Below are 25,830 nucleotides of genomic sequence, written 5' to 3'. Positions count from 1 at the left end.
TGGGGGAAACAATATGGCCATTGAGAGCTGGATTCTGAAGAGGAGGAATGAGCTACGAATAACCAAGTTTTGTTGTTGGAGTTTTGCAATGAAGCACGAAGTAAAACACAGTTAATTTCTACTTGTATTGCACTGGTGCCAGGGTGTGTGTATGTGTGCTATTGCAGCAGTTGCTGTGCAGACAGAAAATAAAAATACTGTCCTTGCTCTTACAAGCATTTGCGGGCTTCAGCATGCAATTCTAGAAGATAAAATAAAGCCAGAAATATGTTCTCTCGGGGAGGGGAGGGCCAGGTAGAGGGGAATCTCAAATATGCTCTGGAATCACAGGCATAAACCTAGAGTCCAGTGACACTGGTTCAGAGCAGTTATTTAGAGTGCTATTGTACTCATTTAAAAAAAATGACACACTCACATGCTTTTCCTCTATTTAAAAAAAGGAAAAGCCAAGTAGACCAAAGCCTAGGACACTTTCACTATTGTCCCCCATGTTGGAATATGGTCTCATATGCATCCATTTAAGTCTTAATACATGGAAATTTCAGGTACAAATAGCTTGCACTGCAAATTTAACTTGTCTGTGTGATGGGCCAAAACAAGGCTGAAAGAAGCCAGAACAGAATCTAAAATGGTTCTTTATATTTCGCAATACATTAATATGTAAATGTCTCTTTGTAGCCATTGCTAACGCACTGAGAGAGAAACTGTTTAAGGGGCAACTTTGTGGATTGCTGTGTCAGGTATGAAATCCATTCTCTCTCCTGGTGGTGGAAGAGAACATTTTTCCTGGCACAGAGGACATTAGGGGAATGTCTAGCTTCACTTTACCTGAAGTCTTATCTCAGGCCTGTTTCTTGTAACAACTAAGCTTCCCACCCCCAGTGTTTAATTTATGTAAATATGCTGCCGACAGGAACATAGGTGGCAGATCAGGATGGACCCCTCACATTACCCTAAAGCTCCATGAACCAGACGTTGTCATTGCATGGTTCTGTATTGGATGTGGTGGTGGTGGTGGTGGTGGTGCTCATGTGGTTAAAAGGACATTGCCTGCCTATAGTCCAATGTTTTTCTATTGGAAAATGTTTATAACCTTATTTATTCAGGAACTAAAGGATCTGGTTTTATTTTGACACAAGTTATGCTTTCTCCAAAGACACAGAGTAAAGCATTTCTCTTTAAGGCCCCAATCCTGCAAAAAACATCTATATGTGCATAAGCTTGTAATGGAGTCAAGTTAGAGACAACTTGCATGAGTAAAAATTATGCTTTTGCAAAGAGGAAAAGAAGGCAATTGTAGTAGCAGAAAGTGTTCCCTATTTAACTTACTTGTAAGAATTACTTCGATAGAACATTAATCATATCTCCAAGCGACGATATGGCTTCTGCAAGCAGTAACAATGCATAGTTACCTCTTCCTGTCCAGTTGCTATAAATGTCTTTGTAATCCCTACAGAGTTGCATAGATGGGGAATCTATTGACTATAGTCCACTGTCCAGTTTAAACCAAGCAACAGTAAAAGGCAAGGTAAGTGAGTGATTCTGGCTACTGTTGGTCTTCTCCCCCTATCACAGAGAGGGGGGGCAAAAACACTGATTGGACCATAGCTGTGCCAAAAATTGGTGGCAGTTGTGTTTTTGCAAAGGTACTTTTTGGTGTCTCTTCCATTGGCTGTCCCTGGTTTCAGCTTATGTGAAGCACATGCAAAACATGGGCTCCTGTTGTGTGTGGGTGTCTTACCAAAAAAAAAAAAAAACTCGTTATTTTTAGAACATAGGTTATTGGTAAATGACCCTTCTCAGAAGAACTAGAAATTGAAGACTCAGAAGAGAGTTCTTGAAGTCACCATTGAAATACAGGTCCTTTCTTTGTTTCAAAACTGTGTCAAATAGTACTCCCTTCCTTCCTTCCTTCCCTGCCATGGATGTATGGCTACTGCTGCATGAATCTGTTCCAATACTAATTGTTTGATTTGCCTTCGGCAGTAAGAGGACTCACGAACAATGGCTAGCATATACTGTTTGAAAGAACCTAAGATCACATGGTACTTCTCCCCACTGCTCTACGGGGTCTGGGTGTGAAGGGGACAGGGCCGGACCAGGGTGGGATACTGTAGAACAGAGGCTATAGGAGCAATTGCAGAAGCTATCAAAGCAGAAACATTCAAATTTCTACAGTCCTCACTGGAGTGTGTCTGCCCTTTGTCGACTAGCTGGTTGTCTTTACTCTCACCCTCATCTTCAGCTTAGCTTCATTCCCCTCTTCTGCCCTGCCCTGTCCTGCTCACCACTCCTTTAGTGTCCCCCTTCCTTTTACTTCACTTTCCATTTTGCTTGTCCCTTCCTAACTAAACCCTCTAGCAACAACATAGTGTAACTTTGCAAAAACATAGCACCTGACACATCTACCACCACTACCTTGTCCATTCTGCTTGTGTTATACCTCTGGTCCCCCAGCCCCCATGTGTCTTGTCTGCTGGACTGTAAGCTCCTCAGGGTAGCATTCTGTGCGTACAGTGCCTTGAACAATGGGTGACCTTAGGCCCTCCTCTAAATAACAACGCAGAAAATTTTGCCTTCTCCATTAGAAAATTTGCTGTTTCAAGAAATTTGAGGGTCAAGAAGCAAGTCAGTGCACAGGACTGCTCCAAAGGCCCTCCTCTGGATATTCATGCTGGTGGCATACACCTCTGCTAGGTAAGGTCTGCTGGTTAAGCTTTTGTGGGCTTTGCCTCCTTTTGTAACCTTATCTTCCAAAGCAGCTGGTGGATAATCTTAAAGTCTCTTCTGTAATGCACCATGGTTCTAAATCTAGCATAGCAAAGAATTAAAAGAGGAATGAGATGGAATTTTTTACCTATCTCTCCAGATACTTATGGCAGAGTATCTGTTGCCTTTGCCTTGGTGTGAATCTGGCCTGATTTGCTATGGTGAAAACTTACCACTGGCTTTAATCTGTATAAATCATGCCCTTGAAAAACTTGATATGCATTTGCCGGCTGAATCCATTGGCCTCCTGATCTAAAGAATAGCTGTTCTCTTTGTGAGCCTTCTCATAGACAACTGGAAATGGCAACTGAAAAGCTGTTCTTTTACAAAACACATGGCTGTACCATCAATCATTCTCACTAATGAGGAGGCGGTTTAACTTATGTTGTACATGACTGGTCCAGGCCCATATGTGGGGGGGGGCACACAAAGGGTGCGAAAGTACCCCTAGATCTGATTTCTCTCCCTTCTTCCCAGCTGCTTTGTGGAAAGGGAGGCTGCTGGACATGAATGGGCAACCCAAGGCACCCTCAAAACTGTAGTTCCTTGGCCAGCTCACTACTAGAAAGCTGGTCCTGGAATGGGGCCGGGACTACATTTCCCAGCATGCCCTTGGCTACTAGCAACAGGAAAGGGAGGAGGATGAGGAAATACTGTTTTTTCACTTTCCTTCTGGGCTGTTGCTGTAATGTCATAATTTCTGTAAAAACCTTTTTTCACTGTATAAATTTAGTAAGTTAGAACAAAATCATTTTACCAAATATTTTCCATTAATGTCTTGTACGCACGCGCAGTGCACAACTACTTTGAGTGCCTTTTATATTAAACAATTGTCATCCATGCTTACAAAAGTGGTACACATTTACATAAAGCGTGCCCTCCACCCTGTAATTCCTGCACATGGGCCAGAGGTCTACGGCATCAGAAAATGAGCTTTGACATCCCAGTTATGCCTGTTTCATCTATCCCCTGCTTCAGCCTGTACCTGAGAGTCCAGGCCACGATGCCCCCCAAGTGTGGGCCAGTACGCTTCCATCTAGCCAATCTATTACCTTCCCATAATGCCTTTGTGCTGATTCTGCAGAGTGATGATGTTGTTATGCCGTGTGTGTAATTCTTCCCTTTCCTGTTCTTTCCCTACTGGCCCATGTTGCATGGGAGCCCAGGCTTGCTTTAAGCAAGCTTTTGTATCTACAGTCTGTAGTGCACAGTATTACGTTCTACAGTATGTGCACCTGCCTTGCCTCTCACAAGTTCCCATCCTCCCCATGACCGCACCACTTCAGTTCAAAAGCCATATCTGACAGCTGTGAGAGGTAGAGACTGGCTACTAGCATTGCAGTTTGTCAAATGACTCTACTGCTCAAATGTGAGTGTCTGTGGTCACTGCTCAGCCCTGGACTGCTGGTCATGCTCCCCTTTTAGAATAGACTCCAATTTATGTCATCCCAATTGTAGTCTGCTTACACGTCTCTGCGGCTCCCTCAGCATGTACTAATAACCCATGAACGGATCAAGCAAATGCAACAGGACAGCTGTATACTCAGGTTTGTTGTCCGAGGGTGAGGGCAAACGGTGATGATCAGCTGTGTAGATTTGTTTCTCTTCTATTAACTTTCAATGTTGACACCCATCTCGTATTTCCAAGTCTGTGTCTTTGTTAACAGATGCTCTGGCCTTGGAAATCCTACACCTGAATCGACGAGTGCGCACATGTAGCGATCTCACCAGTGTTACAACCAGTGCTCAGTCTAGGATTCAAGGAGAGAGTCTGAAAAATGGGTCTACTTTGGACGTGACTCTGGAGGGACACAAGTAAGATGGCAAACCCATGTTTGGAGGGGTGGGGGAGATTACCACAGACTCTTGAGGGGAGTTGAAGACAGCCACTCTCCAGCTGACCTAGGATAGTCTGATAATGTTAACCTTCAAGAACGTGGTCTTTGTTTAATACTACAGCATCATTGCTAGGGAATGAGTTGCTATATTCTGAATTAGTGATCAAATAATAGTGTTGCTGGTGATCGGGATATCTGTGTAGTCCTAATCGGTATAGAAATAGTCTCTAGTTCTTTAATAATTGCTTTTCTTCCATGTGTCTCTGAGGTATGGAGGTGCTATTCCTCTTCTGTGAGGTGAGGGGGAACTTAGGTGCAGGGTAGGCTCACTCAGGAAGCCAGTGGCTGAGAATGGAACTGAAAATCAGGTCACAGACTAATATGCTATCCCCGGTTCACCCTTCCCATCTCTGACCAAAAATTGAGAACTTATACGGTTGTCAGAGCACCAGTGATGATTTTGTACTTGTGGGAGTGTAACACTTAAGTCTGCTGCTGATTTCTCCCTTTTTTAAAAATGAGATTTGGCTGTTTGTTGAGAAAGTTGAGCTTTGCTTTGCCTAGGTTTGACTGCAAGGGTCAGCATCTCCTGTGATTTCCCCTATTATGATCTGTCAACGTCATTTTCATGTTTGTTAAGGCTGGGGATTGGCCCTCAAGACACTGTGGCTATTCTACGTGCAAGTAATTTTAAAGAACAGGTTGAAATGTGATCTCATTACAATAAGCAAATATGTGCTGCCAGGTGGAAGATACGCTCTGCTGGTAACCAGACTCATGCAGGTTTTGTTGCCTCTCTTGCCACAATGGACTCTCTCTTTATTGAGGTTAGTGCTGTCTCTTTTTTGTTACTGAAGGACTCTTCTCTTTTGGGTGTGGGTTTGGGATCTGGTAGGTGTTTACTTGCAATTGTGCACTGACTTTTTAAAATAGCAGTAATGGATCAGACCCTGTGTAAATGAGAACTGGTCCATTAGGAAGTCAGTGGTTTTCTGCTGACTTACTATTGGGACAGTCCCACTTGTCTGCATTTCAACTGCTGTGATAGGAAAAAAACGTTCCAAAAATGTACTTGACCTGTGGTGTCAAAATAAAGATCAATGTTTAGGAGTATTGAAATCCCATACTCCAGCTCAGAGTTCTCTTTATTCAGTATAGAAATCTTAAAATGAGTGTTCCTTTTTCCAGTACAAGGGATTTTTCTCTGTTTGGTAGAACATAAATGATGTCTGTTCCCTACAGCACGTGTGTGGAGGGAATGGACAGGCAGCAGCCAAACCAAAAGAACCCCTATCAGGCATTTCCATGTGTTTTTAATCCCATTTGACTGCCTTTCTATATACTTGCATCAGTGAACACTGTTACGATCTTCCAAACATTCCATCTGTGCTCTGGAAAAGCAAGGTGGTTGACACCATACCCAATATGCAATAGTTCAGATTGGCATCTAGATTTCAACAGGATCGTGTCTGTCTGTCCACTCAGCGTTGAAAGCTGAGGAAAAGAATTCATGTTCCTCATTTGTCCCTTTCGGTGGTATTGAGACAGATGAACATTATGAGTAAATCCTTGGTTCTCGGCTTGTTTACCAGTAGCCAACATTACTTCAGTTCTCCATGCGTTTTCCAGACGTGGTGGTATTTGGAAAAGGGTGCGAGCTGTGTCAAGGAGAGCTTGATTTTAGCCCATGGACTTCAGTGAAACTTTCATCTGACCGGTTAGATTAATACAGTGCCCCTCCTTCCCCCTCCCTGCCACTGCTGCACCATGAAGTGAGAGTGCAACTTAATCCAGGCTAATAATGAAACTGTTTTGTGCAGCAAATGAGTTGGTGACCTCAGGCTTGCCTGCTTGGGAGTGGCCTAGCCAGCTGCAATACTCCTCATCCATTGGCGGCGGTGAAGCAAAGGAGTGTGTGACAGCCACTTGGTCACATACCCCTTTAGTAGGACCTGGGTGAGGAGGGTTGAAGTGCACTGGTTGGCTGGCTGGTGTGTGGGCTTGCTTTCGCTGTTACTGCCCTGCTTGTAGTGCTGCTTTGGCTATCTAGAGGGCCTTGTTCCCCAGGGCAGTCACAACCCAGCTGTGTGTATTTAAAGCAGTGACACACTCCATATTTGTACATGTATTTGTACATACATTTGTACAGTTCTGTAATTCCCGTTTTCATACCCACAGTTGCCCTTTTTGGCTCTAAGTAGGATTCCGCTACATTTCTGTTGGAATCCCTTTGTTCATAATCCTCCTTTCTCCCCGGGGCAGTATTCCAGGTCAGAATTGAAGGAGGGGCCAATGGGCAGTGTCCCATATCTGGCCCAAAATTGATGCAGAACAGAATTTGCATGTCCTTGATTAATAGGAAAAGTCTCTGTGGCCTTTGATCAGGCTGTGGTTACCTGTAGGGGTGTGGATTAGACTGAGCCCTTTCAGAATGTAAGTATCTCCATAGTCCTATTACAAAGTGTGTGTGTGTGTGTGTGTGTGTGTGTAAGATAAAAGGTACTTGAGTAGGGGGTTTGAGACTGGGATTCTATAAAATTTTAAGCAGAAGTCTGTCTCGCAACACAAGTAGTGCCTGGATGAGTGTTAAATAGCAATATTCGATATTTCCATACAACAAGTAGGCCTAGAGGACAGTTGGTTATCTCTACTCTAGGGAGTTCTTCTGTGTTTTTCACACTTGGTTTGGGTTGTATTGAAGTCCTTTATCTTGTTGCTCTAGAATGACTGAGCAAAATATGGCATGTAGCAGGTAGTAATTGTGCCCTGAACATTTGTAAAATCACGATTTTTGTCAAGCCTATTAAAGGCAGGTGTCTGGCATGCACTAATGGGTGTGATGGGGCTTTTTCATCTTTGCAAGCCAGAAGTTTCCACTGTTCTTAATAACTTTTTTTAAAATCTTGGAAAAGAACTAGATGTGGATGGAAGGTGTGGAATGGATTTGTGTTCTCCCTTGCTTTGTAATGAAGTCACAGGTCTTAAATTTATTCCAGCATTATGTGTGGGGCAGTCTGTCTTACTCTGGTCTTGATTTTTTTGGGCTAGTACTACATTCTAAAGCCCTGGAGTCTTTTTTTTTTTTCCATTTCAGTTTACTGCTCCTCCCCCTAGAGTAAAACAAAGCACTGTAGCGTCCTTTAAACCCAAGAGAGAATTCAAATAAGACTATAAATAGTGTAGATTTGCATGAGGAAATATCCAGCTGACTGAGCTGAACTGTTCTCACTGATCCTTACATTAATGTTGGGGGGAGAAAGGAAACTGAACAACATATGCACTAATGTCTGTGTTTTTGTGTGTGTGTGTGTGTGTGTTAAAGATGTTCATTTTTGGTTGCACAACTGAAGACATCTTGAAAGGGGATCACTTCTTTCAGAATCAGCTGAGCTTACATAGCCTTAAAAATCAGGGCTGGGCAGGAATGAGGCTGGGTACCTAAGCATCAAGAGATCCGTATTCACTTATCCCTTCAGAAAACTGCTGGCTTTGCTGCCTGTTTCTGTTGGAAAAGCTTATAAAGGCTTTTTTTCCTGTAAAATGTGTGTTCATAGAGAGTTTTCTCTTCGCTTTTACTGCTAGACCACTCTTACAAAACTAAGCATGTTCAGAAATGTAAAATTGAGGGTTACCAATACTATGTTTCTCTGAGAAACTCCAGTAGTACAGGAGGCTGTCAAAGGCATGGAGTGCCACTGAAAGTCAGTTGGGTGCATCTACACTGGAGAGTTTTGTCAACAAAACTCGTAGAGCATCTACACACACAATGCATTTTGTTGACCAAAACTGTCGACAAAAAAGCTGCATAGATGCTCCAGGAGGCCCTTTTGTTGACAAAAGAGGATTGATCTTTTGGTCTGCTCTATGTGTAGATGCGATCTGCCAACAGAAGTTTTGTCAAACCTCTCTTCCAACAGTAACTTCTGATTCTAGTGTAGACTTAACTTTGGAGTTAGGCAGCTCACTCCTATCTCTGTGCTTTGTCTTTCCTCTCCCCTCCTTCCCACCACCTCCCAGCTATTGTTTTTAATATCTGGTGGAGTTGTTGAGTCCCAAAGTTCTCCGAGTAGGCTCGTTAAAATTCTTCTTCACCTTCATTTTATGTTCAGTTTCTATGCTATAGTAACACAATTTTTTTCTATATTGCTTGACTAAGTGGGGTGGACTCCTATTTACTTCAGTGGAAATTAGATTTCCCCCCCCCACCACCTACATTTTTGTGTGCTGTGGATTCTCTTAATTTCTCTTTGCTGGTATAGAATGATGAAGGAACACAAGGTGTCTACCTGTCATTTTATAGCTATTGACTGAGATGCTCGTAAAATTTAAAGCTGTGTTTTTGTCTTTTCTCTGCCCCACATCATGAAACCGCTCTGTATGAGACAGCGTGTTGTATATGTACTATTGTAACATGAATCTGATGGAAAGCGTAACGTTACCCAGAGTGATGTGGAAATGCAGTGCAATACTATTGCTAGTCTTCATCACAAGTACTTAAAAAGAAATGCCCTCCCTAAATACACTGGGATGCGCAACCATAAAAGCCACACAAACCTCCTACAATTCTCAGTTAACTACTGACAATTGGGATTTAAAATACTATTAGAATTCAGTGCTAAAATAAGTTAATGTATTTTGCTTTGTGGTGGTCCAAAGAACTGACCATAGCAATAAAATGTCAATACACACTGGATTAAAAATTAAAGCTTTGTAAAATGCAGTTTGTATCAGTCAAGTGCAGCAAGTTTGGGGCCAAACTACTGTGTTTCCCAGGTGCAACAAAGTGAACTGACAAAAGAATTTGGCCCTTAAATATTAACCAAATTTATAATCATTAAGCTAGTATGAAAAAGCAGGTACCTTTCTGCTCTATGATCAATTGGACTGGTGGATGTTGTACAATGTTGCTATTAGAATAAAAAATGGAGACTTGAATGTAAATGTTCATTGCTTAAACAGCTTGAAATTTAATACTGGCAAAATGCTTTATACTTGTGGTGTCTTGGGGTGGGTCTACACTATGTCAGAAGGTCAAATTAAGGTACAAAATTCCAGATCCATTAATTCCATAGATGGAGTCGACATACCTTAATTCAGGCTTCCGTGCCATCTCCACTAAGGGTTCTCGTCAACTTCCGTTACCCCTAACCAATGGGCAGGGGTAGTGGTGCCCATATGGGCATCGTGTAAGTTCAGTTTAGTGCTTTCCTACTAAGTATGCTCAGTCGAACTCTGGACGATCAACCATGGTAGACTTGATCTTCCCTGTGGTGAGGAGGTACCCTTAGAAGCAACACTAATGCAGCTCAGAGCTTTTTCTGAATCTCTGGAAGGGACTATGGTGAGCAATGGAGAGAACGGATAACAGGAAAAGCAAAGAAGCTTTGTTAAACTGTCCCTCATCTCTTGTAAAGTGGACTGAGGCAGTGATGCAAGTCTCTTAAAATGTGGGGAAAAAACTGATATGGTAACATTTCTTTGGAGCAACACACTTTGATTTTAGTGTGAAACTTTGCTCACATCTGCATTTTTATTACAAAAAAACTGTACTCCTGACTCTTATGCTGGATTTCTTCTCCTCCCCTATTACTTTTTGTTTAAAACATAATTGCACTTTTGGGTGGTAACAGTATTAAAACCCATACTGTACATCAAGGGTTGGCTAGAAAAAATGGTGCAAACTATTTAAAATAACACCCTCTTGATTTGACATTAACATATTTCAACCTGATCTAGTTACATCTAAAGGAATTGCTGACCCAAGACCCAACAAATATGATGAATTTCATTTACAAATGACTTATTACAGGCTGAACCTCTTTTGTCAGCAACATCTGTGGTCCAGCATGGTTGTAGTTGGCCAAAGTCATGATTAGTGGACATTGAGCTAAGTTTCCCATGGTCCCATAAAGTTTTTTTTATAGCCACCAGTCCTGGCTCCCCGTGTTCTGTTCTGTTGTTTTGCTGTAGTTTACACCAAATGGCTTTTAAGATCCCAGTAAACAGTGGAAGTGTTGGTTATGCTGCTAGACAATATAGACCTTCTGTGATGAGGCAAATTCTCTCATTCAGCACCAGTCAGGTCCCCAGGGTACCAGGCTAGAGAGATTCAACCTGTACAAATATAAATGCTAAACCATTTTTAAAATTTCTTTTGTTAAGGATAGTGGTGCTTTGCCTTTGACATCGGATAATCCAGCCTTGTCCAGGTGAGTCTATGTATTCATTTAATTCTTAAATAAATTAACCAGACCTATCAGATCATGAATGTCTGAGAGTGTTTTCCTGTCTTGACAGTGAGCATTCAACAGCATCCCAGGAAGAAGTTATTGCTGCTGCTTTGAAGAGCATCTTATCAACTGGTAAAGCTTTAAAGTGGAAGTATAGTTAGTCATGGCAGGGGAGGGGGGCAAAATGTGTCTGAGAGGTCTGAATAAGATGTCCTTACGTTATTGTGAAGAAGCTGCATATATGCATCCGCCTTCTGTTGCTTCCTATTACAGAATGTCTCACTATGGAGACAGAACTGTCTGAGGCTTCTGTGGCAAAAGACGAAGACATATCCACTTCTACAGAAGTGAAGAAAAATGAAGATAAGGATCTGAATGATAATGTATCAGGTATTGTACCTGCTCTGAAGGTTCATTGTGTGATGGGGAACTTGCTTCCACCATGGCTTTTTGAAGTGAGGAAGTTGAGTAAGAAAGTGCTTTGCACAAATTTCAGTCTTTGTTGTGCTGACAATAACAACTTTGGCCTGCAGCTGCTTCCAATTTTCTCTGCACAAGTGTAGGGCCTTTGCCTGGGCAGAGACCATTGCAGGGTTAGGGCTTAAGATCAGGCTAATAGGGGAGTGCATAGAGTAAATTGGTCAAAGTGATTACCAGCCCTGGCAGGAGAGTAATCGGGCGGCTGTCAGAAGTACGTAAATTAATGCAGCTTTTAAAATTTTAAACAAAAGGTTCTAAAGTACTGTACCACATGATCGGTTTAAGGGAAATAGATCGACAGATGTTTCCCCATTCCAACCTGAGCAGCCCTGAATATTGAGGAGAAGTGTGAGTGGAAAAATTCCAATTTTTTTCAAAATCTTTAATTCTCACCAGCTTTGGATCTCTACTGTTGCTTTCAATTGTGCCAAACAAAATATTTATTGTTTTCTGAAAGAATAATGTCTAATCTGTAAGGGTGGCCTGTTTTTGTTCTTTACTAATCTGTTACTGCAGGTTGAAACTCTCTCATCTGGGACCTGACTGGTGCCAGATAAGAGAATTTGTTGGACCACAGGAGGTCAATATCGTCTAGCAGCATTACCAACACTCCCACTGCTTGCTTGGCTCTAAGAAGACATTTGGGGTAAATTACAGCTAAATAATGGGACAGAGCACTGAGAGCCAGGACTGGTAGATGTTGGTGTGTGTGTGTGTGTGTGTTTTTTCCAAAAAAAGCACCTTTATCGGACCACAGGAAACTTGGCCACATCCATGATAAGTGGTCATCCAGCTAACTAAAATCATGCTCGACCGTGGATGTTGCTGAATGACAGTGTTAACTAGAGAGCTTCAACCTCTAGCATTAATTCAGTGTTAAGTCTGCTAAAAAGAATTCTAAAAATCAACACTAATTGACTGCTGCACATCCTGTTTCTTTGGTTTGCAATTTTATAATAGCGTAGTGGTGTTTAGTTTAAAAAAAAAAAAAAAAAAAGGAGATGGGGGGAGAGAGAGATTAATTGTGGCCAGAGTTGCTGTTGCAGGAGAAATTAACTTTTGGAATTGCCTAATCTTTTGAGTGTTTGGCTGTGCATTAGGTCTAGCTTCATGAACCCCATTTCTTCTGAACGTTTTATCTTATTTTATTTTTTAAATTGATCAGCCTTTCCAACGGAGCATGTAATGTCCTTTAAAAAACAGAGATCATCATTTAGTGATGTGTGCTGCTTAGGTTGGTATTAAGCAGTTTGCTACCCTCACCAGTGTGTTGCCCTTTGCTCCGTGGCTCTCAATTCTTGGCATTCAATATGCTCTAGCTGCTGAGCTGATACAGTCTAGCAGCTGAATGACTACCTATGTTGTACACCACAGCTCACTTCAGACACCAAAGTGTCCCCTGCATAAGGGTCCAGTGTCTCTCGACATAAATGTAGCTTACCCTATAAAGATCCAGCAAATGCAGAGGACCATGAAGGTATGTTCAAGCTTCTTGGTAACTGGATTATATCTGTGGCAGTCACACCTGCACATCCTACAATGCTAAGCAGAGCACCAATTTCCAACCTCCTTTGGCCTCATCAAGGGAGATCAGAAATGTTTCTCTGCATTTAGAGTTCCAAAGTGTGTTGGTTTTGTTTGTTTTTTTGTTTTTACCTTAACCCCCTCTCCCAATCTCCAAAAACACAAAATACTCCAAAGCACAGAAAATTTCAGTCCAAAGTCGTTGTTTTGGAAAACCGAATGTATAGAAACTGTCTTTCTTACAGCAGCTGCACCTAGCAAGACTGATCAGCACAAAGCTTGTGGTTCTTCATATTGTCAAGCTTTGACTCAATAAACTTGTTCTACCAGCACTGCCTCCATTTTACAGCACTCTGTGCTGCTGGCTTTTAAAGTCTACTTTCTTTGTTGTATTTTCTCCTGGCAATTCCTACAGGAGAGCACTGGTGGTTTCTGCTTGAGAAATCTAGTTAATAGTTGAGTTGCATTTGTTCACCTGGATTTTTCTGGACTCTTTTTCCAGGTACTGATCTGACTAATAAAGGTGACTTTTGCCCCATCATGGAGAATCGCAAAACCACACCTGAAAGAGAGCTAAAGCTAGAGCCGGTATGAGTTCTACTAGCTTGCTAAGTTTCTAAGAAGGCTGACGGGTGCAACACGGGGAATGCTGAAGTGACAGATGCGTAGCATGACCATATCTCCCCTGCCCAAATATGGGACAAGGAGAATGATGCCGTGTGATGGAGTGGGGGGAGTGTATGTGTGAGTCAGGCTGGATGTCTGAGGCTAGCAGCAGCTCCCAGTGGCTAAGGATGACCGTGGGGCTACAACTGGCAGGTAACACCTCTGCCTGAACAAAGAGGAGGGAGGAGCTGAGCTGAGTTTTGAATTGGGGGCGGCAGTTAGGAAGAGGGGGAAAGAGGAGCTGGAAGGCAGCCAGCGAGAGGAGGGGGAAGCTACACCCCAGAGGGGCACCCCTCGGGGTCTTCTCCCGAGGACGGGTTGGAAGGACTGTCTCGGGCTGCTGTGCTGTCGCTTCTGGGAGAAACTGGGTATCTGTTGCCTAATAAACCTTCTGTTGTACCTGCTGAGTGAGAGTCAATCCTGCCAGCAGACGGGGTGCAGTGCAGGGGGACCCCTGAACCCCATCACATGCCGTCCTGGCTGAAAGGGGACAGATGGTCACCCTATGTGGGAGTCAGGAGGTGGCTGCCCTGTGGGGGCTGTCACCCTCCCAGTGAAGCTCCCAGCAGCTGGGGGGCCACTATGCTGCCACTCTGGTTCCCACCGCTGGGGGAAGCTATGAGGGGGCAGCCATGCTGCTGTATAGGTCCACCTCCAGCTCCCCATGGTGAGGGAAGCCCTGTGAGGGGTGCAGCCATGGTGTTGGTCCAGCTCCTGGCTCCCCCAGCCTGGGAAATCTGGGGGGCTTCCATGGGAGGAGCCAGGGGGAAAGCAGGCAGCAGCCACCTGAAAATGTGGGGCAATTAGCCCCTTTGACAAAATAAATCAGGATGCCATTCTGGCATCTCAAATATGGGAGTGTCTCGCCAAAACCGGCGGCTACAGGTGGGGGAGACTTGCAGAACAGTACTAGAGACACAAGTAGCGTGGCACGTCAGAGTAGTCCCCCTCCCCTGACTAGGTAACCCCGTTAAGGACAAAAGGTGTAAACAGCAGCTGGGGTTGGACTCCCCTCCCAGAAACTGCACTACTAGCGCCTTGGCTGGTGTCCATCGGATGCTAGCAAAATTATGCTGACTTAGACAAGGTGAGGATCTGGTCCAGTGATTTCTCTCATAGATAGGTAGGCTCAGGATAGAGGGGATAGGCTTCACCCCCCACAACTCCTTGCCCCTTCTGAACTATTTTAAATTCTCTGGCTGTTTAAGAAGTTCTGGGTAGTGTTGCTTCAGGAGTTGTTTGCAGGGTAAGTTGATCCTTGTCCAAGGAAGAACCAAACCACTCCAGAGCTGAAGCCCATTCAAGGTTTAGTTTCCATACATGATGGTGGCACAGGATAAACTTATCTGATTAGCCCTAGAGTTGGACTGTGTGAACTAAAGAACCTCCATCATAGCTGGTCATCTCTGGTAAGGTGTTTGTGGCAGTTCACACTGTAAAGTTACTCTCAACCATTTTTAGGAGACAGATGGGGAACTGGAATCTATTCAAGAGCAGAGTGGAGAAGTGTCTGCTGCAGTTTTGGATGGAAAAGGTAAAGTGTCTTCACTAAAATTCACAGCATGTAACCTGTTACAGAGCATCCTTGGTTAGTGTTCAGTAAAACGTAGTCTTAAATCTCTGAATATGTGTATATGTTCTTAGCCCTAATTTCTTTGCAGTGTGTGCTGTACAACCAAAGTACAGCTTGTATATGGAACACGTGACGGTAATATTTAATTGTGATGGGAAAAACTCTGAAATATGTATGTATAATGCAACATGAAACCCTATCCAAAACCAGGATAGGGCACAGCTTTCATTATGAGGAAATGTCTGTAGTTTACACCCAGGTGAATCACAGAGCAGATTGTGTTTATAATAGGAATGGTGGTCCACTCTGATACCATGGTAACAGGAATGTCTACGCTTCTACCAGGATATCATAGAACACTAGGACTGGAAGGGACCTCGAGAGGTCATCGAGTCCAGCCTCCTGCCCCAATGGCAGGACCAAGTACTATCTAAACCATCCCTGATAGACATCTACCTAACCTGTTCTTAAATATCTCCAGTGATGGAGATTCCACAACCTCCCTTGCCAATTTATTCCACTGTTTGACCGCCCTGACAGTTAGGGACTTTTTCCTAATGTCCAACCTAAACCTCCCTTGCTTCAGTTTAAGTCTGTTGCCTCTTGTTCTATCCTCAGAGGCCAAGAAGAACAAGTTTTCTCCTTCCTCCTTATGACTCCCTTTTAGATACCTGAAAACCGTTATCATGTCTCCCCTCAATTTTCTCTTTTCCAAACTAAACAATCCCTATTCTTTCAACCTGTTTTCATAGGTCACATTCTCTAGACCTATAATCATTCTTGTCGCTCTTCTCTGGACCCTCTCTAGTTTCTCCACATCTTTTTTGAACTGCGGTGCCCAGAACTGGACACAATACTCCAGCTGAGGCCTAAACAGCACAGAGTAGAACAGAAGAATGACTTCTCGTGTCTTGTTCACAGCACACTTGTTAATGCATCCCAGAATCATGTTTGCTTTTTTTGCAACAGCATCACACTGTTGACTCATATTTAGCTTGTGGTCCACTATAATCCCTAGATCCCTTTCTGCTGTAGTCATTCCTAGACAGTCTCTCCCCATTCTGTATGTGTGAAACTGATTGTTCCTTCCCAAGTGGAGCACTTTGCATTTGTCCTTATTAAACTTCATCCTGTTTACCTCAGACCATTTCTCCAATTATCCAGATAATTTTGAATTCTGACCCTATCCTCCAAAGTTGTTGCAACCCCTCCCAACTTGGTATCATCTGCAAACTTAATAAGCGTACTTTCTATGCCAATATCTAAATCATTGATGAAGATATTGAACAGAACCGGTCCCAACACAGACCCCTGCAGAACCCCACTTTTTATACGTTTCTAGCAGGATTGAGAACCATTAAGAACTACTCTCTGGGTACGGTTATCCAGCCAGTTATGCACCCACCTTTTATACTAGCCTCATCTAAATTGTATTTGCCTAGTTTTTTTTATAAGAATATCATGAAAGACCATATCAAATGCTTTACTAAAGTCTAGGTAGACCACATCTACTGCTTCTCCCCTATCCACAAGGCTCGTTATCCTATCAAAGAAAGCTATCAGATTAGTTTGACAAGATTTATTCTTTACAAATCCATGCTGGCTGTTCCCTATCACCTTACCACCTTCCAAGTGCTTGCAGATGATTTCTTTAATTACCTGCTCCATTATCTTTCCTGGCACTGAAGTTAAGCTGACTGGCCTGTAGTTTCCTGAGTTATTCTTATTCCCCTTTTTTATAGATGGGCACTATATTTGCCCTTTTCCAGTCTTCTGGAATCTCTCCTATCTCCCATGATTTTCCAAAGATGATAGATAAAGGCTCAGGTAGCTCCTCTATCAGCTCTTTGAGTATTCTGGGATTCATTTAATCAGGCCCTGGTGGCTTGCAGACATCTAATTTTCCTAAGTGTTTTTTAACTTGTTCTTTTTTTATTTCAACTTCTAAACCTACCCCTCTCCCACTAGCATTCACTATGCTGGGCATTCCTTCCTCAGACTTCTCAGTGAAGACCGAAACAAAGAAGTCATTAAGCATCTCTGCCATTTCCAAGTTCCCTATTACTGTTTCTCCCTCCTCACTGAGCAATGGCCCTACCCTGTCCCCTGGTCTTCCTCTTGTTTCTAATATATTTTTAAAAAGCCTTCTTGTTTCCCTTTATGCCTGTAGCTAGTTTAAGCTCTTTTTGTGCCTTAACCTTTCTAATCTTTCTCCTGCATTCTTGTATTGTTTGCCTATATTCATCTTTTGTAATTTTTCCTTGTTTCCATTTTTTATATGATTCCTTTTTTATTTTGAGATCACACATGCTCTCCTGGTTAAGCCAAGGCGGTCTTTTTCCATATTTTCTATCTTTCCTAAGCAGCGGGATAGCTTGCTTTTGGGCCCTTAATAATGTCCCTTTGAAAAACTGCCATCTCTCCTCAGCTGTTTTTCCCCTCAGTTTTGCTTCCCATGGGACCTTACCTACCAGCTCTCTGAGTTTACCAAAATCTGCCCTCCTGAAATCCATTATCTCTATTTTGCTGTTTTCTGTTCTACCCTTCCTTAGGATTGTGAACTCTCTGATTTCATGATCACTTTCACCCAAGCTGCCTTCACCTTCAAGTTCTCTACCAATTCCTCCCTATTTGTTAAAATCAAATCTAAAACAGTTCCCCTGGTAGCTTTTTCAACCTTTTGGAATAAAAAATTGTCTCCAGTACAATCCAAGAACTTACTGGATAGTCTGTGCCCCGCTGTGTTAGTTTTCCAACATATATCTGGATAGTTGAAGTCCCCCATCACCACCAAATCTGGGGCCCTGCTTGACTTTGTTAGTTGTTTTAAAAAAAAAACCTCATCCACCTCTTCCACCTGGCTAGGTGGCCTGTAGTAGATGCCTATCAGGACATCACCCTTGTTTTTTACCCCTCTTAGTCTAACCCAGAGACTCTCAACACATCCATTTAATATGTCCACGTCCATCTCCATCTCAGTCCAAGTGTATACATTTTTAATATATAAGGCAACACCTCCCCACTTTCTTCCCTGTCTATCCTTCCTAAGCAGGCTGTACCCTTCAATACCAACATTCCAATCATGTGTATTATCCCACCAAGTTTGTGATGCCAACTATGTCATAGTTATATTTATTTATTAGCACTTCCAGTTCTTCCAGCTAATTACCCATACTTCTTGCATTTGTATGCAGGCATCTAAGATATTGATTTGATCTTGCCTTCCTGTTTTGCCCTGACCCTCTTTTTACTCTGACATTGTTGCCCATGCTGCCTCCCATTTCTGACCCTTCACCCAGGTTTCCATGTTCTCTACTTACCTGTGGGCTTTGCTCCCCTGCCCCTGTCGAACCTAGTTTAAAGCCCTCCTCACTACATTAGCCAGTCTGTGTCCAAATACGGTCTTTCCCCTCCTCGAAAGGTGAACACCATCTCTGCCCAGCAGTCCTTCCTGGAATAGCATCCCGTGGCCAAGGAAGCCAAAGCCTTCCTGGCAACACCATCTTTGAAGCCAGGCATTCACCTCTAGGATGCACCTGTGTCTGCAACACGCACGATTAGTGTAAAGACCTGATAAGCTACAGAAGGGGAGTGCGGGGATGTTGGGTTTTTTGCTGTGGAAGAAGTGCTGTTTATAGTCTAGCTTTGGAGAGCAAAGCAGCTTTGTCCATCTTATGTTGTGTAAACTTTTTAAAATGTGTCATCGGGTATTAAAAATGTCGTCCTACAAAGACATGTTCTTCCACCTCCTCCTAGCCCTTGTCTAATCCAACTGTATTTTCCTTAGAACAGGAAAGAGAACTCATTGGTGGGGTCCAAATGGGCCAAGTTTTTACTATACCCAGTGATATCCTAATGCTAGTTTTATTTGCGTCCTCTACTCCAATAGGTGTATAAAGCAAGTTCTTTCAACTCCACAGAATGCTCAGCTGTTGTAAGGATCTAAAAGCCATCTGGCTTTCCTCTTTTTATTAGCAGTCCATCACCAATCGCATGGGCTGTCCTTACCCCTAAGTTGACGCTGGCCAAACTATTGTGAGTTTGGGATGGCTTCTATAATGCAAAACTTCTTGAAATAGAAGGTTGAGGGCAGGATGTTGCCATGAGAACCAAACCCAAAGATCCAGCTGCTGTAGTTGCAGATCTGGACTTTTTGGTTCAGGTCATGAACTAGTCAAATAAGGACTACCTCTTTTGGCAGAGTCTGGCCATTAAAAGGTAAAATGAGCTGTCTTGCTGAATTTTTACCTAGTACTGATGATGCTATTCCTATTATGAGACAATAGTTCAACCCAAGGAATCTTAATCCAGTTTTCCCTCTTCTGACTGAATTTATGTCTTCAATAAACTCTTCTTTTTAAAAGGGCGTTCATTTCTCTAACTACTGAAATGTTTTGTCTTTCTAATTACCAGAGAATTCTTCTCCCACTATGACTGGCCTTAAAGTAACCAAAACCACACCAAATGACACGTATGTATCTCATGTAACCTGATGCCCAATTGCATTAACTTACCATTATGCTTTGCTCATGTAGTTATTCATTTTCCTCCTACAGCATTTCTCCTGATGAGAAGGAGGTGGAGGTGAGTCTTGATTCCACATACCCTAAAATATTTCACAGACAGTAGAATTCTTTTTCCAAAGGTCCCTTCTTAAATGCAGATAATACATTTTTCAAGAAATTGAGTAGTTTTTTATGTATGAATGGGTTCTCTGCATGTAAATATGGCAGCCCAAAAATTGCCTTTCTGCCTTCTCTTAAGTCAAGGATGGCATGGATTTCATTAATTTAGGTAAATACCCATGCCAATAATGTTCCCTTTATTTTTCCCCATCTATGTGCAGAATAAATTTTGTGTTCCGAGGCCTGGAGTATGTGTACCACTAATAGAAACATGCTGCTGGCTGTGGGTTCTCTGCTAACCACCTGGAAGGCACCTAAATCTCTGTGGTAGCAGCCCAGATGCTCAGCTTACCAGCAACGTAGCATGGCAGTGGTGTTATCAGTCTTCCATATACAACTGAAGCTCCCAGAGAGCTTCATAAAATGGCAGGGAGATGCTCCTATGCAGTGAAGGAGAAGGGAGCAGAGGAGGAAGACAGTAAAAACAAAGACTCCCTGTCACTGTATAAAAAATATGGGTTTGAGTTTTCTCTGCTGGTGTCATTTTGGGTGGGAAGGAGAGTTCTGACCTAGCCACGAGCTTCAGCCTGTCAGAATATTCTAACAATTGATTTATGTTGCCTTTCCTAATGGGATGACCTGTTGTGGGGGAGAGCAGCTACTCCTGTTAGTAAATTACTTACCTAGCACTAGATGTGGGTAGAGCTGCGACATTTTTGTTTTTAATTTAAACCCTGTTTGGGGAAGCGCCTGTTATTCCCAGAATAATTAGCAATAGCTTTGGTGTCTTTTTAAGTAACTCCTTTGAATTGAATAGGCTTCTGTTGCCTGATCTATCATGGAATTCTTTCCCCTTCTCTTTCCCTCCAACAGGCAGAGTTTCTCAGATTGTCTCTGGGCTTTAAATGTGACTTGTTCACCTTGGATAAGCGAGTGAGGCTTGAAGAAAGGTCCCGAGACTTGGCTGAAGAAAACCTGAGAAAGGAGATCATGAACGGGCTTAAACTGTTGGAGGTGAGCAGTGGATGAGGTTGGAATGAGGGAGGGGACAAATGGCCTGGTAGTCCATTAATCATAAAAGTATGGGTCTGGAAGGAACCTCAGTAGGTCCTCAAGTCCAGCTGGCTGTTCAGAGGCAGAACCAAGTACACCTAGATAATCTCCAACAGGTGTCTGTTTGTTTAACCTGTTCTTAAAAATCTCCAGTACTGATAACTCCATAGCCTTTCTTGGCAGCCTGTTCAGTGCTCACCTATCCTTGGAGTTAGGTTCTGCACGACCCCCAACCCCTCCCAACAGCTATCCTCAATTTTTTTTTGCTGCAAATTTAAGTCCATTACTACTTCTCCTGTCAGGATCTGACGTGGAGAGCAATTGATCAATCCTTAATCCTTCAAATACATTATCAGGTTCTCTCTCTCCCATTCCCTGACCCTGAGGCCATGTCTACACTTAGTAAGAACTTCTTGGCTACGTCTACACCTGAAGCCTACATCGAAGTAGCCTATTTCGATGTGGTGACATCGAAATAGGCTATTTCGATGAATAACGTCTACACGTCCTCCAGGGCTGGCAACGTCGATGTTCAACATCGACGTTGCGCAGCACCACATCGAAATAGGCGCAGCAAGGGAACGTCTACACGCCACAGTAGCACACATCGCAATAAGGGTGCCAGGCACAGCTGCAGACAGGGTCACAGGGCGGACTCAACAGCCAGCCGCTCCCTTAAAGGGCCCCTCCCAGACACACTTGCACTAAACAGCACAAGATACACAGAGCCGACAACGAGTTGCAGACCCTGTGCATGCAGCATGAATCCCCCGCTGCAGCAGCAGCAGCCAGAAGCCCTGGGCTAAGGGCTGCTGCCCACGGTGACCATAGAGCCCTGCAGGGGCTGGAGAGACAGCGTCTCTCAACCCCCCAGCTGATGGCTGCCATGGAGGACCCCACAATTTCGATGTTGCGGGACGCAGATCGTCTACACAGTCCCTACTTCGACGTTGAACGTCGAAGTAGGGCGCTATTCCGATCCCCTCATGAGGTTAGCGACTTCGACGTCTCGCCGCCTAACGTCGAAGTTAACTTCGAAATAGCGCCCGACGCGTGTAGCCGTGACGGGCGCTATTTCGAAGTTAGTGCCGCTACTTCGAAGTAGCGTGCATGTGTAGACACAGCTCAAAATGGCCATGCTAATGGCCAAATCAAAGAATACTAACGAGGCGCTCAAATACACATTCAGTGCCTCATTAGCACACCGGTGGCAACGACACTTTGGAAGTGCCGCAGTCCACTTCCGCGTGGCTCGTCTACACCAGGGTCCTTTTCAAAAGGACCCCACTAATATCGAAATCCCCTTATTCCTTTGAGCTCATCTTAAAGACTAACAATAAATCAAACAATAAAATGGTTAGTCTTTAAGGGCTACAGGACTGTTTGGCTTGTTTTACATCAACCTAAGCACTGGTTTGGGTAGCATTATGTCATTAGGAGAGTCTACTGTTATTGGTTAAGGGTGGCTTAATTAAGCTAATGGGAGAGCTCTCCCCTATTCTCATGAAGCAGCTGCACTAGAGAAAGTGTTGAAAGCTCTAGTGTAGCCATGGCCTAAATGAAGTTATTGTAGGCTGGGTACACAAGTGGCTGAAAGGCTGTACACACCAGTTATCGCTCTGCTGTCACACTGGGAGGGTGTAATAAATATTAGTTCCTTGCATAATGGAGTGGAGAATGTGCTTATAAAGCTTCGAAAATGCTAATGGCCAAATCAAAGAATACGAATGAGGTGCTGAAATGCACATTCAGTGCCTCATTAGCATGCCATGAGCATGAGCTCATAGGAATAAGGGATTTCGACATCTGTGTCATCCTTTTTAAAAGGGCTCGGGTTCAAACAAGCCCTGCAGGAGTGAACCACAGCACTTTTGAAGTGCCACGGCCACTGGCATGCTAATGAGGCACTCCACGTGCATTTCAGCGCCTCATTAGTATTCTTCGATTTGGCCATTAGCATGGCCATTTTGCAATTTTTAAATAAGTGTAGACGTAGCCTTAGTCTCTTGGGGTGGGGGTGGGGGGACACCCTGAATAAGGCCACTCTTTGAACTCTCCCGATTAGGTCAGGATTTTCTTTAAACCCTCTTTATTTTTTGGTGGGGGGAGCTCTTTTCAATGTGTCCACATCTTTCCTAAATTGTGGTGCCTAGAACTGGATGCTACTTGTCTGGAGGCCTTTCCAGTGCCAACTAGAGTGAGGCAATTACTTCATTTGTCATACATAAACACCCCATTAATACAGCCCAAAACATAAGCTTTTTGTGCAAGAGCTGCCCAGTGACTCTTACTCAATTTCTTATCCATTGTAGCCCTAACATGCTTTTCAGCATTATTTCTGCTCAGCCAGTTATTTCCATTTTTGGTTTTGTGTGTTGTTTTTTACTTTTTTCCTTTTCAAGGTAATATTTTACATTCATCTCTACTGAATTTCATATTGATTTTTTTTTCCAGACTGCCAGCTCCTATTTCTCAAAATTATTTTGAATTCTAAACCTGTCCTCCAAATGACTTGCAACCCCTTCCAGTGTGGTGTTATCCACAGACTTTATAAGCACATTCTCCAGTTTATTATGCAAGGAACTAATATTTATTATACCCTCCCAGTTTGACAGCAAACAAGTAACTACTATTGCGTACAGCCTGTCAGCCACTTGTGCACCCAGCCTAAAATAACTTCATTTAGGCTATGGCTACACTAGAGCTTTCAATACTTTCTCTAGTGCAGCTGCTTTATGGGAATAGGGGAGAGCTCTCCCTTTGGCTTAATTAAGCCACGCTCAACCAATAACAGTAGAGGCTCAACCAATGACATAACGCTACCCGAACCAATGCTTAGGTTGATGTAAAACAAGCCAAACAGTTCTGTTGCCCTTAAAGACTAATCATTTTATTGTTAGTTTTTTTAAGATGCTACAGGACTGCTTGCAGAGCAGGGTGTGGTGTTTTTTTGTGAAGCTACAAGCTAACAACGCTGCCCCTCTGAGACTGTTGATATAACATGTCATTTAGGCTGCTCAGCAATGTGAATAAGCCACCTCCAAGTTATGCAGACGATAAGTGTATACAAAGCCTTAGTGTAAAACTTTAGCTGGAATTTATTTTTTGGATATGATCATATAAAAAGTACAGGTTTGACCTCCCTGGTCTCCCACCCTTGGGACAAGAGCAGTGCTGGACCAGAGATTTTGGCAGACTGGGGTAGGTTAATGCTTCCGAGCCCTGGCTGGGAGTCCCGGCCACTGAGGCTCTTGGGTCCAGCAACATCCCTGGTCCTGCAGGTCCAGGGATGTTGCTGGGCCAAAGGGTTGCAGACTTCAGAGGTTCAACCTGCATAGTCAAAAATGGTGATTTAGCAGCAAGGCTGTGTGCTTTGGGGTTGTTTTTAAAGGTCTCTCTCTCACACACACACACCCCGGCTATTGTATGTCTCTAGCAACAAATGGGAAATTCTAGCATTCTTAGAGTTCCCATAGCGAGTGGATATGAACATACATAGCTCATAGATCTTGAAGGGACCTTAAGGTCATTGAATTCAGTCCTCTGCCCCCTCAGCAGGACCAAGCACCATCCCAGACTCTTTAAACTCTATTTGCCCCAGACCCCTAAATAGCCTTCTCAAGGACTGAGCTCACACCCCTGGGATTTGCAGGCTAATGCTCAAACCACTGAGCTATCTCTCCCCCTGCATCAAGGTTACAATTCTTAGTGGGTGTAAATCAGCACAACTCCTTTGTTTTTGCCAGTGGTGCTGTATTTAGTTACAGCAACTGAATAGTTGTCCCTAACACATTTGATCATGCAAAGTGGTACACCCAAGCAAGATCCCAAGTATGACCACTTCCTTTGCAGGGTTACATTCACTCTACAAGCCTCTAGAATGGCATCCCACGTTTTACTAATCATCAGCCCTGTCACCTTTCCCTCTTTTCTCTCTCCCCCCGCACCCCAACCTTTAGTCTCTAGCACCTTTGTGTGAAGAGGATAACCAAGCGCAGGAGATCATTAAGAAACTGCAGAAAAGCTTGCAGTTCCTTAGCCAGTACGCAGCCAGAGTTGCTAGTAGAGCAGAGATGTTGGGAGCCATTAATCAGGTAATCTGATTACTTACTTTTATGTAAAGTAGTAACTGAAGTTTTCTTGTCTCTAAAGAGCTCTTTAAATGATTCTGCGCTGTATTTGTAACTGAACTTATATTTTATACCGTACATAATTTATAAGAACATCATTCTTAAAGTATGTTATGTAGATGGTCTGCATAGTCTTTTCATCTTTTTGTGGTCCCCAAGCCCTATTCATGGACTAGTATCATATTGTGGTAGGCACTGTACAAGTAAAAGAAAGACCGTTCCTATATCAAAAAGTCTACAATCTCGCTATAAGACAAGATATACCAGTTGGATAGACAGATGAGAGTATAAGGAAAGGATATGAGAGCATCTGTCAACGTGGTAGGCAATAGTCTCAGCACACCAGTGGCCTGATAGTTGTCAGGTTTGGTTATAAGTATCGGGGGTGGGGGTGTGATGAAGAGGGTTTCAAAGGACAAAAGTGAGTTTTTTGCAGATGATTACACAAAACGCCTCTCAAGCATCAGGGACAGCAAGGGGAAAAGCATGAAAGGGCTTGAAAACTCAATGAGTGGGCAATGGAGATGTTGGTGCTCTGCTGAGACTATTTCCAGTGTTCCCCAAGAACTCAGTTCAACTCTAGTCTCATCTCTCAGGTCCCTTTTCTTGGGCAAACAGCAAAGCTATGTGGAGTTGATCAAGTTAGTGCCTCAGGGATGGGTATAGGGTATACGTACATCCAAAGCTACACAACTTCTCTTTGTATACATTTCTACCAGCATAACACATGCATTCCTAATGCTATATGTTGCTTTACATGCTTTGGAATTGACCTGGTTACTCTGCAGGAACCAAACCCTGTTTAGCATGCCCTGTCCACATGCTGTATGCATGAAATACTCTTTACCTCCTCTTCCATTTCAGGCTTATCAAGTACATCGTGAATGATATCGGGGTGTTTTCACCTTTCTCTGTGCGAGTATTAACATCCCCTCTCTTCCC

At 43.3% G+C, this 25,830-nt stretch overlaps 1 protein-coding gene across 1 annotated transcript in view; it reads left to right on the top strand.

Annotated features, from left to right (window-relative positions):
- IRAG2 (inositol 1,4,5-triphosphate receptor associated 2) overlaps window positions 1-25,830 on the top strand; it is a 71,142-nt gene that overhangs the window by 35,951 nt on the left and 9,361 nt on the right. The window contains exons 20-32 of the mRNA XM_074998480.1: window positions 679-740; window positions 2,589-2,697; window positions 4,437-4,584; window positions 5,353-5,434; window positions 10,770-10,816; window positions 10,905-10,969; window positions 11,111-11,227; window positions 13,344-13,429; window positions 14,969-15,041; window positions 19,494-19,551; window positions 19,637-19,664; window positions 20,579-20,719; window positions 24,718-24,852. Coding sequence (XP_074854581.1) covers window positions 679-740; window positions 2,589-2,697; window positions 4,437-4,584; window positions 5,353-5,434; window positions 10,770-10,816; window positions 10,905-10,969; window positions 11,111-11,227; window positions 13,344-13,429; window positions 14,969-15,041; window positions 19,494-19,551; window positions 19,637-19,664; window positions 20,579-20,719; window positions 24,718-24,852 — 1,151 coding nt within the window. The remainder of the gene's footprint in view (window positions 1-678; window positions 741-2,588; window positions 2,698-4,436; window positions 4,585-5,352; window positions 5,435-10,769; window positions 10,817-10,904; window positions 10,970-11,110; window positions 11,228-13,343; window positions 13,430-14,968; window positions 15,042-19,493; window positions 19,552-19,636; window positions 19,665-20,578; window positions 20,720-24,717; window positions 24,853-25,830) is intronic.

This window comes from Carettochelys insculpta, chromosome 1, assembly GCF_033958435.1.
Source record: "Carettochelys insculpta isolate YL-2023 chromosome 1, ASM3395843v1, whole genome shotgun sequence".
NCBI lineage: Eukaryota > Metazoa > Chordata > Testudines > Carettochelyidae > Carettochelys > Carettochelys insculpta.
Note: the sequence above shows the minus strand (reverse complement) of the source record. Positions and strands in the feature narration are given on the sequence as shown.